Consider the following 14,488-nt stretch of genomic DNA (forward strand, 5'->3'; position numbering starts at 1 on the left):
TGTCTATCTGATGATGACCCTCTTGGCAGGCCAACCACTGTTGTTCCTGGAAAGGCTGTCAGGGGACCTGGCTGTGCTTCCCACACAACTCTCCTTGCAAGAGAGAGAGAGAGAGAGATATTATCCCTGCACCCACCCCTCCCTCTCTCTGTTCCCTTGGTTGTCAGGCGTCTCTTGACTGCCTCTTTTCTCTGTTGTTGAGTTGTTGGTTTGTTAGTGGTATGCGGTAATAACATGTTCCACAACCAGCCATCTTCATGCCTCTCTCTCTCTCTCTCTCTCTCTCTCTCTCTCTCTCTCTCTCTCTCTCTCTCTCTCTCTCTCTCTCTCTCTCTCTCTCTCTCTCTCTCTCTCTCTCTCTCTCTCTCTCTCTCTCTCTCTCTCTCTCTCTCTCTCTCTCTCTCCTCTCTCTCTCTCTCTCTCTCTCTCTCTCTCTCTCTCTCTCTCTCTCTCTCTCTCTCTCTCTTCTCTCTCTCTCTCTCTCTCTCTCTCTCTCTCTCTCTCTCTCTCGACAGTCATATCAATGATCTCTGGTCGAACCCACCATCCCCCCACTTTTCCTCCACTTCTTTCCCACCCTGCTTAGTTGTCCTCTTCAGAGCTGCTTACGAGGCCAGACAGTCAGCCCCTGATGGAGCCAAAGAAAGTCAAGCTTTAATGCTTAATGGAGATAACCATGTTCACTACGTAAGAGCCTCCGCAGTGTGCGTGTGCCTGCGTTCATGCGAGTGTGTGCACGTGCATGTGACAGTACACCATTTGTTTTTTTTTACAAAATCAATTAAGGCAGCTGTAACTACAAGCATTCCTACAGATTATAAAGGATATGTTTCCTTCATGCTGAATTGACCCGGTGTGTCATTACACACCATACCGTTCCACAATGATTACAACCCTATCTTCATGCCCTTCATACTAAATGTTATCCGTGTTGGAATTACCTTCCCTGAAAAGAGCTATAGGAGTTAAGCTCTGCTGAGGAGTCCCACCCTACAAATAACCCCACCCCTCCGTTCACCCCTCAGCCTCAGCCTCCTCCCAGATAGAGGCCTTTTGTTCTGCACCTAATGTTTTCATTAGGAAACTGGGCGCAACCAAGGGAGCGAGAGTGAGTGCAGGGCAAAGAGTGAGGGAGGAGAGAGAGAGAGAGAGAGAGAAGGAAGGAAGGAAGGAAAAAATTGCATACAGTCTAGGTTAGCATTCAGGAGATTTTTGGGCACTGAATACACTGGGAGTATTTCTTTCTTTCTCTTTCTTTCTTCCCCATATTTCTCTCATTGCAAGCACCAGTTACAGACTCTACTCTTACCCTCCAGCTCCTCTCCTCCGCCATGACCCGCCCCGCCACCATCTCACTTGGACTTCTGCTCCTCCTCATTGGCTACACAGCAGCAGGTAAGATGTGATTCGGTGTGGCTGGGGTTAGAGGTCATAGGGGAAAGAGCAGGTTGGCACAGCAAATGTGTAAACAAACCATAAATAGATGTGTGGTTCATTCTGTTAGATTCTGTTCTAAGTTGTTTGATAGAAGTGCTATTTTCTAAGTGACTTTGTAGCAGTGTAGCGATGAACAGTACTCACTATGCAGTGGAGTTGAATAGTTCTTTGTGATGTCTAACCTTACATGAATTGGAGATCTTTCCACGGTAAAATGGGCTGATTCTTCAAGGAATATCCATCTTGGTCATTCAGGATCTGTCAATGAGCATATAGGTTACAGGATGTGTGTGTGCGCGGGTGACAGTTGGATGAACATGTGTGTGTGTGTGGATGAACATGTGTGTGTGTGTGTGCATGATATATATATATATATATATATATATATATATATATATATATATATATATATATATAGATATAGATAGATATTTAAAGTATATATATAAACAGTCAAAGGTTTGGACACACCTACTCATTCAAGGGTTTTTCTTTATTTTTACTATTTTCTACATTGTAGAATAATAGTGAAGAAATCACAACTATGAAATAACATATGGAATCATGTAGTAACCAAAAAAGTGTAAAAAAAATCATAATATATTTGAGATTCTTCAAATAGCCACCATTTGCCTTGATGACAGCTTTGCACACTCTTGGCATTCTCTCAACCAGCTTCACCTGGAATGCTTTTCCAACAGTTTTGAAGGAGTTCCCACATGCGCTGAGCACTAGTTGGCTGCTTTTCCTTCACTCTGCAGTCCAACTCATCCCAAACCATCTCAATTGAGTTGATGTCGGTTGATTGTGGAGGCCAGGTCATCTGATGCAGCACTCCATTACTATCCGTATTGGTCAAATAGCCCTTACACAGCCAGCAGGTGTGTTGTGTCATTGTCCTGTTGAAAAACAAATGATAGTCTCACTAAGCGCAAACCAGATTGGATGGCGTATTGCTGCAGAATGCTGTGGTAGCCATGCTGGTTAAGTGTGCCTTGAATTCTAAATAAATCACAGTGTCACCAGTAAAGCACCCCCACACCATCACACCTCCTCCTCCATGATTCATTGTGGGAATCACACATGCAGAGATCATCCGTTCACCTCCTCTGCATCTCACAAAGACACGGAGGTTGGAACCAAAAATATCAAATTTGGACTCATCAGACACAAGGACAGTCTAATGTCCATTGCTCGTGTTTCTTGGCCCAAGCAAGTCTCTTCTTCTTATTTGTGTCGTTTAGTAGTGGTTTATTTGCAGGAATTCGACCATGAAGGCCTGATTCACACAGTCTCCTCTGAATAGTTGATGTTGAGATTTGTCTGTTACTTGAACTCTGTGAAGCATTTGTTTGGGCTGCAATCTGAGGTGCAATTAGCTCTAATGAATTTATCCTCTGCAGCAGAGGTAACTCTGGTTCTTCCTTTCCTGTGGCGGTTCTCATGAGAGCCAGTTTCATCACAGCGCTTAATGTTTTTTTGCGACTGCACTTGAAGACACTTTCAAAGCTCTTGACATTTTCTGAATTGACTGACCTTAAGGTCTTAAAGCAATGATGGACAGTCATTTCTCTTTGCTTATTTGAGCTGCCATAATATGGACTTGGTCTTTTACCAAATAGGGCTATCTTCTGTATACCACCCTTACCTTGTCACAACACAACTGATTGGCTCAAACACATTAAGAAGGAAAGATATTCCACAAATTAACACACCTGTTATTAATTTAAATGTATTCCAGGTGACTTCCTCATGAAGCTGGTTGAGAGAATGCCAAGAGTGTGCAAAGCTGGCATCAAGGCAAAGAGTGGCTACTTTGAAGAATCTCAATTATAAAATATATTTTAATTAGTTTAAATTTAGATCAAATTGTATTAGTCACATGCGACGAATACAACAAGTGTAGACCTTACAGTGAAATGCTTACTTACGAGCCCCTAACCAACAATGCAGTTTAAAAAAATATGAATAAGAAATAAAAGTAACAAGTAATTAAAGAGCAGCAGTAAAATAACAATAGCGAGACTATACACAGGGGGGTACCGGTACAGAGTGCGCATGAGCATCGGTTAGTCGAGGTAATTGAGGTCTTCCTTAGTCGAGGTAGTTGAGGTGTTTAACACTTTTTTTGGTTACTACAAGATTCCATATGTGCTATTTCATAGTTGTGATGTCTTCACTATTATTCTACAATGTAGAAAATAGTACAAATTTGGAAAAAGTAGGTGTGTCCAAACTTCTGACTGGTACTGTATAGAGAGAGAGAGAGATTATACTCATGAGGTTAAAACATCTGTTTCTTATTTTTAATGCAGCATTGACCTTTCTCCATGTAGTCCTCATCAGTATTGCATTTTCTACAAAAATCTTCTATTTTATCCTTATATGTCTAATGTTTATCTATCATTCCAATCTTGTTTACTGCTCAACGAAAATCGTAAACATTTTAGCCCCACCCTCCATATCCTACTCTTTGAGGACTTATGAGAAACCAGAGATGATTGGGCTTGAGTGTGACTTCATACACAAGGAATGGCCAACACATGGAACCACACACTAGTTCTTGCTCTCTCTGCCAACCCAATATTGATTCAGGAAATACTCTGGAGATCTGACTAACAGCTTGTTAGTCTCTTTTCCATGGGCGGGTCTGTATTAGGCAAGCTCTGGTTTGTGGGACCACTGGTGTTGTGGTACAAACTGACCTAATGCTCGGGCTCAGGCTGTATTCGTCAGTATTCACTCCACTGCACGTCTTGCCCTGTCTCCTGTGGCCAGAGCAAACACACATGTGAATATGAACACCCCACAGAGACACAGAGACAGGCCAACACACACACACACCATCTTCCAAACCTGTCTCCCAGGGCGGAGGGTGTTAGATCAGACTCTTGTGGGCTGTTGTGTTTTCCTTTTCTATGGCCTCTGAGTGTGTGGGTCAGTATTTCTCCTGGTGCAGCTGTGACATAATACACATATGAGTGTGCACTTCATCAGGCATGTCATCATCTGCCTTTGTCCAATACATACTGTACGCACACACACGCACACACACACACACACACACACACACACACACACACACACACACACACACACACACACACACACACACACACACACACACACACACACACACACACACACACACACACACACACACACACACACACACACACACACACACACACCAGTGGCGTAGCACAGTTTCCTGTGGCCCCTCACGAAACTGTTGCCGTGGGGCAGTGAGAAAAATGTGCAGTTTTATACATAGAGATCCTATTAAATTACTAGTATTCTAATTCAGAATTCTATGGTTTTATAGCTTATCTCATGCTATTTTATACATTTTGCCATGAGGCTGAGATAAAATCTTCCAGTTTGAAGCTATTTTCCTGTAATAAAAAATGTAAATCATGGCTTATGCCACTGGCTTTGAGTAAAGCCAGCGTGTCTATGTATGCGGATGACTCAACACTATACGGGTCAGCTGCTACAGCGAGTGAAATCCCTGCAACACTTAACAAAGTGCTGCAGTTAGTTTCAAAATGAGTGCCAAGGAATAACTGAGTCCTAAATACTTCAAAAACTAAAAGCTTTGTACTTGGAAATTGAGCAAGTTGAAGTGACCAAACTGCTTAATTTCCTTCCACAGGCTTGGCCCATAGAGACAACTAAACCAGATGAATCGATTCTCTACTGAAAGGTTTTGAATCGATTCTCTACTGAAAGGTTTTGAATCGATTCTCTACTGAAAGGTTTTGTACTGGATTGTAAACTGTCATGGTCAGAACATGTTGGTACAACAGTAGCTAAGATGAGGAGAAGCCTGTCCATAGTGAAGGACTGCTCTGCCTTCTTAACAACACTATCAACAAGGCAGTTCCTACAGGCCCTAGTTTTGTGGCACCTGGACTACTGTTCATGCCAGAAACAGGCTGGTGACTTGAAAAATTGAGAAGGATGGGAGACCCACGGTATAGGCGCGTAACGCACAGAGACGTCAAAGTGTGTTTCAAAAATCGGGAAACAATAATTATTTTAACCTAAAGCATTTAATAAAGACATTTGAAGTACAACATTATAGGGAATGGGAATGAGAGGGCCCTTCCAAACACGGTGTTTGGAAGGGATCACAGCAGTGATTGAATGAGGGTATGAGGCATGAGTTGAGGTGTTCAGAGGCTTGACTTCAGTGCAGGACAGGATTTGACTGGGAAGACAAAAAACAATAGCAAAACACACTAAACAGTTAGACAAAAGAGCTAAGAATGAGTTAGTCCAAGCAAGGAGTCAAATCGTTGATGTGTAATAATGTGATTGTGTTTGTGTACGTGATTGACTCTACATACAGTAATGAGAGAAAATTGATAGGTAACCGTGCTTGGAGAGGAAACATTCAATGTGCCAGTGGATGAGCAGGCACATGAGACGTGGCTACAGTTCATGTCAGGAGAGAGTTGACAATGGTAGTGGAGTGGTCATCACCTCTTAATCAGGGAACAGGAGGGGACTTAGCTGTAAATACAAATCCTGTCAATCTGCAGCAACCTTATACTTGTTCATATGAATTATATTTAGACTAGATTAGGAGGGGGATTTCCTCTACCCAGACACATAGACAACAACTGATAGACAATAGAACTCACAGGGCTGAGCAAATTTGATCACATTCACATTTGCTCCCGACACACAAATGGATTATAAAGACATAAAGTTACCAATTAGTTACACTGACCAAATGGACAGCGCACATAGGCTGTATGCAGCTGCTCTTATTAGTAGCCTACAGTTGATCAGACCGAAAAATAGTCTCGTTTTCATCCCATACAGCATGTCAGATCTCTAATGTTAAGGTGAAGCCTAGGCTGCTACAACATCTATGTAATGAGTTTTTGCTTGTGTCTGTCCGGAGTGGTCATGTGTTATCATCTTCGCTACATAAATACCTGAGGAAAGTGGAAAACCTACTTGAGCGCGCGCAATAAAATGTGCCGCCTCTTTATTCTAACTTTTAATGGATGATGCGATGGAAGCTATTGAATTGATCTCGACATCCCAGAAAAAGCCAGTAGACAGTAGAAAGTTCCATACGTTCAGCAAGTAAATCAAATCAAATTTCATTGGTCACATAAACATATTTAGCAGATGTTATCGCGGGTGTAGCGAAATTCTTGTGTTCCTAGCTCCAACAGTGCACTAGTATCTAACAGTACAGTAGTATCTAAATATCTAAAAACAATTCACAGGAATAGACACATCTAAAAGTAAAAAAATGGAATTAAGAAATATATAAATATTAGATTGAGCAATGTCGGAGTGGCATTGACAAAAATACAGTAGAATAGAATACAGTATATACATATGAGAAGAATAAAGCACTCTGTAAACATTATGTAAACATTATTAAAGTGATTAGTGTTCCATTATTAAAGTGGCCAGTGATTCCAAGTCTATGTATATAGGGCAGCAGCCTCTAAGGTGCAGGGTTGTGTAACCGGGTGGAACCCGTCTAGTGATGGCTATTTAACAGTCTGATGGCCTTGAGGTAGAAGCTGTTTTTCAGTCTCTCGGTCCCAGCTTTGATGCACCTGTACTGACATCGCCTTCTGGATAATAGTGGGGTGAACAGGCCGTGGATCGGGTGGTTGATGTCCTTGATGACCTTTTTGGCCTTCCTGTGACTTCGGGTGCTGTAGGTGTCCTGGAGGCCAGGTAGTTTGCCCCGGTGATGCATTGAGCAGACCGCACCACCCTCTGGAGAGCCCTGTGGTTGCAGGCGGTGCAGTTGCCGTACCAGGCGGTGATACAACCCGACAGGATGCTCTCAATTGTGCATCTGTAAAAGTTTGTGAGGGTTTTAGGGGCCAAGACAAATTTCTTCAGTCTCCTGAGGTTGAAGAGGCACGGTTGTTGTGATGTGTACGCCGAGGAATCTTAAGCTTTCCACCTTCACCACTGCGGTTCCGTCAAAGTGGAGAAGGTGGAAAGGTTCAAGTTCCTCGTAATGTAAAATTACCTTGGAGTTGCACTTGTTAGCGGAACTATCCCTCTCGTCTTGTCTTTTTCCCAGAAGCTTGAATCTGATGTGGGCGTTTATATGCTCCCTGATTTAGTTTTGGCGTGTAGCTGAACGATCGATGTTCTTCAGGTCACTGTACCCCTCTTTTGCCCAAGGATGACTTTCCAAAAAGCAGGCAAGGCCAGAAATACAGGCGGCTTGATGAGAGGCTCCCTGTTAACCAGCTACTGTTATACATTTGATACCAGGTGGTGTTGAACGCCCTCACCTTTTCATCCTTCTTCATGAAACTGATTTCAGGCAGAGGTTAACCCTCGCTTTTAATTCGCTTCTTCAGTTGCAAGTAGCTAGCTACTGCTACTTGCTCCTGAAGTTAGCAAGGCAAGTTAAAATAAATTGCTAATAGCTGGACACAAAAATAAAGTTCTAAAACCAAGAAAACAATGTTTAATATACCTCCTCCGTCTCCTGTAATTTGAAGAAACTAATTTGAATTGAATAATATCCTATTTTTTTTCAACTATCACTTTTCAATCTCTATCTAATCGTGTCACCAACTCACCAAGCTTCTCAACACATAGATAGTACTCCCCTTCCTCCTCCGAGGAGCCTCCACTGGTTCAGTCGTGTGATCAGGTGCCACAAAGAGGGACCTTGGAAAATTACAATTGGCTCGAAACAGGGTTACACCAGTAACCCACACACTTCCCTGACAATCTTCAGCTGCAGTCTTAGGGTCTTTTGGTTCCCCTCCATGTTGATAACCAAACTAGGAGCAGCACAGGCTGTTTAAACTGGCAGAGCATGGAATTCTGGCGTTCAACAGCAAACCACCATGTTCAGGTTACATACGCCACATAACTATCGAACTGAGACAGCATCCACTGCGTGTGTGTGTGTGTGCGTGCGTTCGCTGTTTGTGTGCGGGTGTTTGTTTGTTTGTGCACCGAATGTGCGTGCGTGCACACACTGTGTCACGTGCTAAACACGCATCTTTCACAGAATGTGATCAATCGATGCTCACGCGTGACACGTCTTCCTAAGGAAAAAAAAAACAAAAAAAGTCCTTTGCTATTGTAGTTTGCCAACTGGCTCATACACTCAGATGAATTGAATTGACTGAAAATGATGGGTGCTTATGTCTGTGTACATGCTGTAGTACTGATGCAGAGACACCTGGCATGTTTATTGAGAGAAATCTAAAGAGGGGCTCTATCTCACAATCATCCCTTGGGTTTCCTTGGCTTGTGTCCTAGATATGATCTGTGGTATTGTAATGGAGCTTATAAAATTGTACCGCGGGATAGCTCCATAAAAACAGCACAACCGGTAATCAATGGCTGCTATTCACAGGACACTGGAGGCTAAATTCAGTCATGATGCCGGGAAAATAAATGGTCCTTATCTTGTGTTAATTTTCTGACAGGCAGGGAATAGACAACTAGAACAATGGGGCCAAATTCAACACCTAATAGACTGCTATATATCAGAGAAGAAGAGGCGAAGCGAGAGGGTTTACTCCGCCTAAAATCTCTCCACGTTCAGAAGATCATTAGTTATTAAGCAAGTGAGCAGTGTTTGTATGGGGGGCAAAGAGAATGTATTGCTATTTTGATACGAGGCTTATTTTATCGAATAGAAGTTTCGTACTGCTTAGGCTGTTAAGAGTGTACTGATAAACGTGTGATGCACGTGACATCACGGCAACTTAGAGAAAACACACTTTATATCGGAGACGGTCTATGCATATTCATGAGACTAGCATAGCATCTCACGTTCCATTGAATACACGCGGTTGACGTCAACACCCATCATCGAATGTTCAAAATAGTATTCAAATAACAAGATGTATCCACCTATCCAAAGAGAGTAAAAGGCGAGCGCTTGAGAGCTTGCCGTTCCGCTAAGTGAACTACGAATCCCATTGTTAGAGCGGAGACATAGACATCTCGTCATTATATCCAGTATCTCTGTATGCAGTATACAGTATGTTGTATGTAAATGTCTTTGTCTTGTGTTTGTAATACCCTTCAGCGTGCACAAGGGCTTGGGACAATATATAGTAAGTAAGAAATGTCTAGCTTAAAGACCTATGTTAAACAGTTCTGTGATGTGATGGAAACCAGATGCAACAGGAAGTGTGGCTGAAGAGAATAGAAAGGACACCATGCAATAGATTATGCATGGTCTATGCTCCACTAATTATTAAGAAGAAACTTGTCTTCACAGACATACGGGCCGCACATCCCAGCCACATTCATCGGCATAGACCAGAGCTTCAGCTCACAGAGAAAATAGGGGGCTCTTCAAAAGGGTCTGGGTGGTTAATTGGAACCATGAAACCTGGATGACAAAGAGAAAAAACCTGGTGGAACAATGTATATGGAGGTTTCTTCACCACAACCAACCCATAAAGGTTCAAGGTTGATTCAAAGTGAGACCGCCTTCCCTTCCAGACAAAGGGTTGCATCAAAGCTATGCCATTTCTAGTAGTAGACTACCAAGCCTAAAGGCAGCAAGGTAAAACACAGGCAGTGATGCTGCTCCCTTAATGCTAACCCTGGATCAGCGGCATCTCTTCTAAACAAACTGGGTCACGTACTGGTGAGAGTGAGGGTGAACTGATCCCAACTCAGTTTGTGGCAGTGTGATGTCAACAGAATGGCATGTGGTCAGAGGTTGTGGTGAACTGGAAGGCTGGGCTGCAGGCTGCCTGCAGAGCAGAGATGTAGAGGTAATAGAAAACACTTGGAACGGGCTGTGAACCAGTCAGAGGGAGAGAGAGAGAGAGGAAGGAGCACGAGAGGAGACAAGAAATACTTGTTTTGGTGACCTTTAGAGATTAGCTGGATGAAGATTTATAATGGAACTCAAGCTGTGGATAGAGATAGTAGACAAAAATACACTGTGTATTCTCAGGCCGAGGGAGTATTTGAGAAGTTTGCTGTGCTGGGTATTGGGGTCCATACAATGTATCCTATAATCTAGGCTCTATGTAGGATACTAAGGTATTGTAATGTAAAGATAATATCAGAAATACTGTTAGAAATAATGTTTTCTCTATGTTTTCCATCAGGACCTGAGTCTGAGCTCCAACCCAGAGCTGTCCGGTCGAGTGCCTGTCAGGGCCACAGTACTCTTCATGACAGACTGGATGTAGTGGAGAAGGTAGAGTAAGACGCAATGCTCTTCGCGGTCTCTTTCTGTCACACTATAACAAAATAGTATGATGGAGTTGTAAAGCCTTCATAAACCCATAATCCCTTTAACTGTCTCTTCTTGAAAAACATGTTGAAAAAATGATTTGACCTTACATTCCCACTTCTAAAAACTCAAATAAGAACAAGAAATATAATTTTTTCAAGTTTATGTTTAATTAGTAAATTACAGAGCTCTACCAGGTGGTTGAGAAGTCACATGAGAATGGCAATTTGCATGGGATTTTTACTCATCTCAAAAAAAGAACATGAATTACTTTAGGTCTGCTTCAATGGCTTTCCTAGGTAAGAATTGGTAAACAAGGACTGTGTCACGTTCCTGACCTTATTTCCTTTGTTTAGTCTTTGTTTAGTTGTTCAGGACGTGAGCTGGGTGGGCATTCTACGTTATGTGTTTCTATGTTTGTTTTAGGGGTGTCTAACAAGCCTGATATGGTTCTCAATTAGAGGCAGGTGTTTTACGTTGTCTCTGATTGGGAACCATATTAAGGTAGGCTGTTCTCACTGTTTGTTTGTGGGTGATTGTTCCTGTTCGTTGTGTTCATTGTTTTTTCTTTGTTCACATGTTCAGGTCTGTAGCGTCGTTGGTTTCGTTTTGTTTATTGTTTTTGTTCTTGTTCGTGTTAAAAAAGTATCCTAATAAATATGGATAGATACCACGCTGCGTTTTGGTCCTCTCCTTCAACCAACGACGAGAGTCGTTACAGACTGATTTCAAATTTGAAAATATTATGGTAATGTTGTGTGTCCAAATATGAATATTCAATTACATAATATGGTTTTCTTGAATTTGAAATTATCTAGGTCAGGGATGGCCAACTAGCGGCCCAAAGCCCCCGTTTGTAGGCACACAGATAAATTTCCCCCCAAAATTCAATAAAAAAAGGAACTCAGTCAGGGTCTCAACTTAATGTTGCGAGTTAGAATAGACAATGCATTTTGACATTTGGTTGTGCATCAGCAGTTTCTCTCGTGTTTTGTAAGTCACTGACAGTCACTGAATGAGTCCATGCCAGCTAAACATTTTTAGATTGGTAAATTCGTCTAGCCAGCTATCCAAACGTGTGGTAAAAACATGTGGTAATCATGGTCGAATTATGGACCCGGGGACCATTGATTTTGTAAGTCACTCTCACTCAGATATCATATTAGTCAGGGCAAATGTGTAGAATTGCAGGAAATTTACTTAACTGCAAACATTTCTCTCCACTTTATGGCAAAATGTTTAGAATGAATGGAAAATATCTCTAAAACGGCTCATTTTAAATGAGTAGAATTGCATGAAATGAGTTAAAAAATTGCAAAATCTTCCCTCTGCCACATGGCAACATGTGTAGAACTGCATCAAACTTGCTTTAAAATGGCAAAATGTTTTCTATGCCCAATGGCATAATGTGTAGAATTGCAGGAAATTTGCTTAACTGCAAACATTTCTCTCCACTTTATGGCAAAATGTTTAGAATGAATGGAAATTAGCTCTAAAACGGCACATTTTAAATGAGTAGAATTGCATGAAATTAGTTACAAAATTGCAAAATCTTCACTCTGCCCCGTGGCAAAAGAATTGCATCAAACACGCTTCATAACTGCAACATTTTCTCTTTTCCCAATGGCATAGATGTGGGTACGCAGACTCGCTAGCCACTGTGCCCCCACCCCCATCAAAGTCAACCCTGATCCAGGTTCTTCCATCATGTTTCCACATGTTCAGACTACATTTTGAGATAATGAATGACAAAGAGCAGTTTTTAATTACTATTATAGGCCTTATTTTATAGGTGACCTTTCATCTGAATATTGATTAATTGATCCCACGGGCATGAAATGTGGTTTAACCCATTTGTTGTCAACAATCCAATCATATTTTTCACCAAAATAAGTATTTGTTATAAAAAAATGTTTGTACCCTATTCTTAGTCCAGCGTACTTTTTAATGACATATCAACTGCCAGGTAGAACAATTTATTTACATATTCCTACTCTTCAAGGTCTCTACTAACAGGAATGGTGCAATATTCATCCCTCACCAACTGAATTCCTGCCTTTTATCCCATATCTTTGGTGACTGATTTTGACTTTCCTTACAGTCCTCTGAGTGGGCCAAGTTAGTGCCACAATACTGACCTTCAGTGACCCAAAAGGATACAAAGTATGTAAATTGCTGCAGGTGGGCTGAGGGAGTTGACCAATCAAGTTCAAGTGAAGATTATTTTTTATATCCACTTCTAAATCCACTGTCAAATTTAAATCAGAACCAAATGTCATACTATATGAGGGGGATATAACATGGTGCTTTTCCAAAAATGTAGCCTTTTGTGGCTACACTTTATAATGATATTCTAATTCTTATAAATTATTTGATTTAAGCATTTATGCAGGCTTCAATAAACCATAACATATATACTTTGCTTCAAATGTGACCTATCTTTCTTTGTATCTCACACACAAATAAATCTAGCCTTATTTAGAAATAGTTTCACATTTCCCAATTTCCAGGGCAGACATTCAATCATCCAAGGAATTTGGGAGATTTCCCAGTGGTTTGTTACATTACTACCTTGTATAAAACATTTTTTTTATGGTGACACTAAAATAATCTGCACTATTTCCTTTAAAGGAAACGTTTTTTGTACTAACAATGCCCATCCAAACCACTCAGCAGTGGAAATCACTCAGTTACAAAAAAGTATTGGTTCACACCACCCAGGGAGTATTGCTGTTGAATGAGTATTGAGTGCATCTGAGAATCTACAGTACCAGTCAAAAGTTTAGACACACCTACTCCTTCCAGGGGTTTTCTTTATTTTTACTATTATCTACATTGTAGAATAATAGTGAAGACATCAAAACGATGAAATATTACATATGGAATCATGTAGTAACCAAATCCGAATTCTTCAAAGTAGCCACCCTTTGCCTTGATGAGAGCTTTGCACACTCTTTTGGTCTGTAAATATCGAACTAATATGGAACAAACGACTGTGTCGCATCTCTAGCAACCAGAAGATGAGAAAGTAGGAACTTGCTTATAAAAACAAAAATAAAAGGTGAACAATTATATTTTCTGCTGGTAAATGTGCGCTTTCATATTGTTTTCTTTGGAAACGGTGGTATAAGCGGGATAAACGCCTCCATTCTGTACATTACCTTAGAAAAATTAACTCTGCAAAGAACTCTGCGTCGTCCATTATTTCCAAGGCAATGTACAGAACGTCAGTGTTTATCCCTTATGTAATAGCATCACCTTGATAGGCTACATTACATTTATGCCATATCGCTTACTATCCAATTCTTTCAGATCTGCACTCAGATGGGTCTAGGTTCTAGGAGTAGGACCTAGGAATCAATGTGAGTTGAGCTGATAATGACCCTGTCTGTCCCCTGCAGCATGTAGAGGACACAGTCCAGAAGCTGGAGGCTGAGCTGGCTGGGATACTAGAAGCCATAGAGGCCCCTGAGTGGAGCCCCCTGCTGGAAACTGCTGGAAAACCTGTGGTGGACATCCTGGATGGCCAGGGACTGGGAGAAGGTGGGGACTCCTGAGAGAGGAGAGCAGAGATCTCTGTTGAGGGGCTATGTTACTTCACTCTGCCCTGATGAGAGTGCACCTGGCAAGGACAGACAATGAAAGACACTTTAATGTACAACCTTTGTTTTTCTGGAGTTGGAAGTGTACACAAACTGTATAAAACAAGCCCTTTAATGAGTAAACACAGGCTTAGTATGTATTCTGTGCAACAGTTGATAGATCACGACACTAATGCTTACTTGTCTGCATAATACACTCCTCTAATCCTCACACTCTCATCCT

At 41.5% G+C, this 14,488-nt stretch overlaps 1 protein-coding gene across 1 annotated transcript; it reads left to right on the forward strand.

Moving 5' to 3' along the window:
• Window positions 1–1,074: 1,074 nt before the first annotated feature.
• Window positions 1,075–14,476, forward strand: LOC129853030 (placenta-specific protein 9-like). Its single transcript, XM_055918671.1, has 3 exons — window positions 1,075–1,395; window positions 10,536–10,627; window positions 14,065–14,476. Exons 1-3 carry the CDS (start codon window positions 1,332–1,334, stop codon window positions 14,218–14,220), a joined length of 312 nt encoding a protein of 103 aa, XP_055774646.1. The 5' UTR covers window positions 1,075–1,331; the 3' UTR covers window positions 14,221–14,476.
• Window positions 14,477–14,488: the final 12 nt, after the last annotated feature.

This window comes from Salvelinus fontinalis, chromosome 1 (assembly GCF_029448725.1).
Source record: "Salvelinus fontinalis isolate EN_2023a chromosome 1, ASM2944872v1, whole genome shotgun sequence".
NCBI lineage: Eukaryota > Metazoa > Chordata > Actinopteri > Salmoniformes > Salmonidae > Salvelinus > Salvelinus fontinalis.

Coding starts and splice junctions, on each gene's coding strand:
- LOC129853030 (XM_055918671.1), top strand. CDS start 1,332: ATGACCCGCCCCGCCACCATCTCACTTGGACTTCTGCTCCTCCTCATT. Junction 1,396..10,535: donor CATTGGCTACACAGCAGCAG/GTAAGATGTGAT, acceptor GTTTTCCATCAG/GACCTGAGTCTGAGCTCCAA. Junction 10,628..14,064: donor GACTGGATGTAGTGGAGAAG/GTAGAGTAAGAC, acceptor TGTCCCCTGCAG/CATGTAGAGGACACAGTCCA.